At 38.6% G+C, this 2,003-nt stretch overlaps 1 protein-coding gene across 1 annotated transcript; it reads right to left on the bottom strand.

Annotated features, from left to right (window-relative positions):
* Positions 1-318: 318 nt before the first annotated feature.
* Positions 319-1,299, bottom strand: LOC102018712 (olfactory receptor 51F2). The gene has a single exon (XM_005380056.2). It carries the CDS (start codon positions 1,267-1,269, stop codon positions 319-321), a length of 951 nt encoding a protein of 316 aa, XP_005380113.1. The 5' UTR covers positions 1,270-1,299.
* Between the last annotated feature and the right edge of the window lie 704 nt (positions 1,300-2,003).

Raw genomic sequence — 2,003 nt, 5'->3', positions numbered from 1 at the left:
ACTATATATATATATATATATATATATATATATATATATATATGTACTGAGAATCAAACTCAAGACCTTGCACTTGCCAGGCAGGCACTTATGCCACTGAGCTATATCCCTGGCTCCTCACTTTATATTGAAAGTAAAAATTAAATCTAAATGTTATTCATGTAAGTGTACTAACAAAGAGACAAAGTAAATAACCTACAACCTGTGGTTGCACAGTTTGGCCTCTCAGAAGCATATTTGGTAGTTTGGGTACAATTACATCATTCTACAAAAGCACGTGTTCAGAAATAGTTTTCTCTACTCTGAGATTGCTGTTGGTTAAATTTGACATTTCCTCTGAATTAAGACCTTCATAATAGCCTTTCGAATCTGCTTAGTTTTCACACTATAGATTATAGGATTGAGAACTGGAGGGATGAGCAGGAAGACATTGGCCATGATGGTATGAACAAATGCAGGTGCTGAATGGCCATAGCGGCGGACAAGAGACAAACTGATGAGAGGAATGTAGAAGATAGCAACAGCACTGATGTGGGATATGCAGGTATTGAAGGCTTTCTGTCGCTCCTCTGAGGAAGCAATGCTGAGGACAGATCGGATGATCAGAATATAGGAGAGTAAGATAAAACAGCAATCAAACCCTGCAGTGAAGAAGATTGTAAACAGACCTAGGATGTTGTTGATTCTGTTGTCTGTGCATGACAGCTGAATGACATCAACATGGTAGCAGTAAGAATGTGAAAGAACAAGAGATTTGCAGAAAGACAGCTTCTTGACAAATAGTGCAACTGGCACCATGACAGCAACATTCTTTATCAAAACAATCATCCCAATCAGGGCAATCCTGGCATTGGTGAGAATGGTGGTATATCTCAGTGGGTCACAAATGGCCACAAATCGATCAAAGGCCATGGCAAGCAGAACCCCAGACTCCATGAAAGTAAAGCCATGCAGAAAGAACATCTGAGCAATGCAGGCATTTAAGTTGATCTCCCGGGCTTCAAACCAGAGGACACCAAGGGTTGTGGAAAGTGTGCACAGGGACAAGCTCAGGTCTGTAGTAGAAAGCATGGCGAGGAAGTAATACATGGGCTCATGAAGGCTGTGCTCACGGAGGACCACCAACAAGATCATGCTGTTTCCAGAGAGGGCAATGATATATAGGAGACAAAAAGGAATGGAGATCCAGACCTGGCCTGATCTCAGCCCTGGGATGCCCGTCAGAAAGAAGGTCACAGATTGAGCATTAGTATTATTGAGGACCAACATCGTGGTGGACTAAGAAGAAAGGGATATTTGGGAAATTGAACATAACAGATAAAAACATATATAGTTCATTATTTAAAAGCTCTTTCTGGCAATCCAGTATTTATCCAATTACTATAGCTAATTCTTGAGAAACTTTAGTATTTCCAAGTTTGTTAGAGCTGCAAGCTTCTTTCTCACACTCTTGGTGTTTCCCCTTTATTGAGAATTAAAGAATTACTTGAATTGTTCCATATCACATTTTCTCAAGTAAGGGAAACCTGTCTCTTTCTCATCGGTGGCAATAAACATCAAGGTAAAATCATCACTACCTGGAAAAGTCCACAGGCAAATAACAAAATATAAGAAATGCAGGTTCAAGTATTTCTAAAAGTCAATTATTGATTCTGGAAGAAAGGATTAAACAAATCAAATCATATGTGGAATGAAATATTATCAGGCTTTCCTGGGAAATATCCAGAAATATGCAAAAAAAATCTCTAAAACACATGTCTATTTGTAAATATGTTGATTTTAGGGTGATATGAAATAGCCTAAGGTATGTTAGTATTGGTCTCACTAATTTTGAGCTCCCTAGGTGTGGTACATTTGATATATTGTCTAATTTTATGTGTGTTCTGACAGTAGGAGTTGTGGTATGTGCGCGTTGCAGATAAGGAAACTAAGACTCAGCAACTGAAAATTACTCAAAATTTCTTTTCAAAAGACCTGTCTATTGTTCAGAGAAAGCACCAACA

This window comes from Chinchilla lanigera, unplaced genomic scaffold (assembly GCF_000276665.1).
Source record: "Chinchilla lanigera isolate Chin_1 unplaced genomic scaffold, ChiLan1.0 scaffold00013, whole genome shotgun sequence".
Taxonomy (NCBI): Eukaryota; Metazoa; Chordata; class Mammalia; order Rodentia; family Chinchillidae; genus Chinchilla; species Chinchilla lanigera.
Note: the sequence above shows the minus strand (reverse complement) of the source record. Positions and strands in the feature narration are given on the sequence as shown.

Coding starts and splice junctions, on each gene's coding strand:
- LOC102018712 (XM_005380056.2), bottom strand. CDS start 1,269: ATGTTGGTCCTCAATAATACTAATGCTCAATCTGTGACCTTCTTTCTG.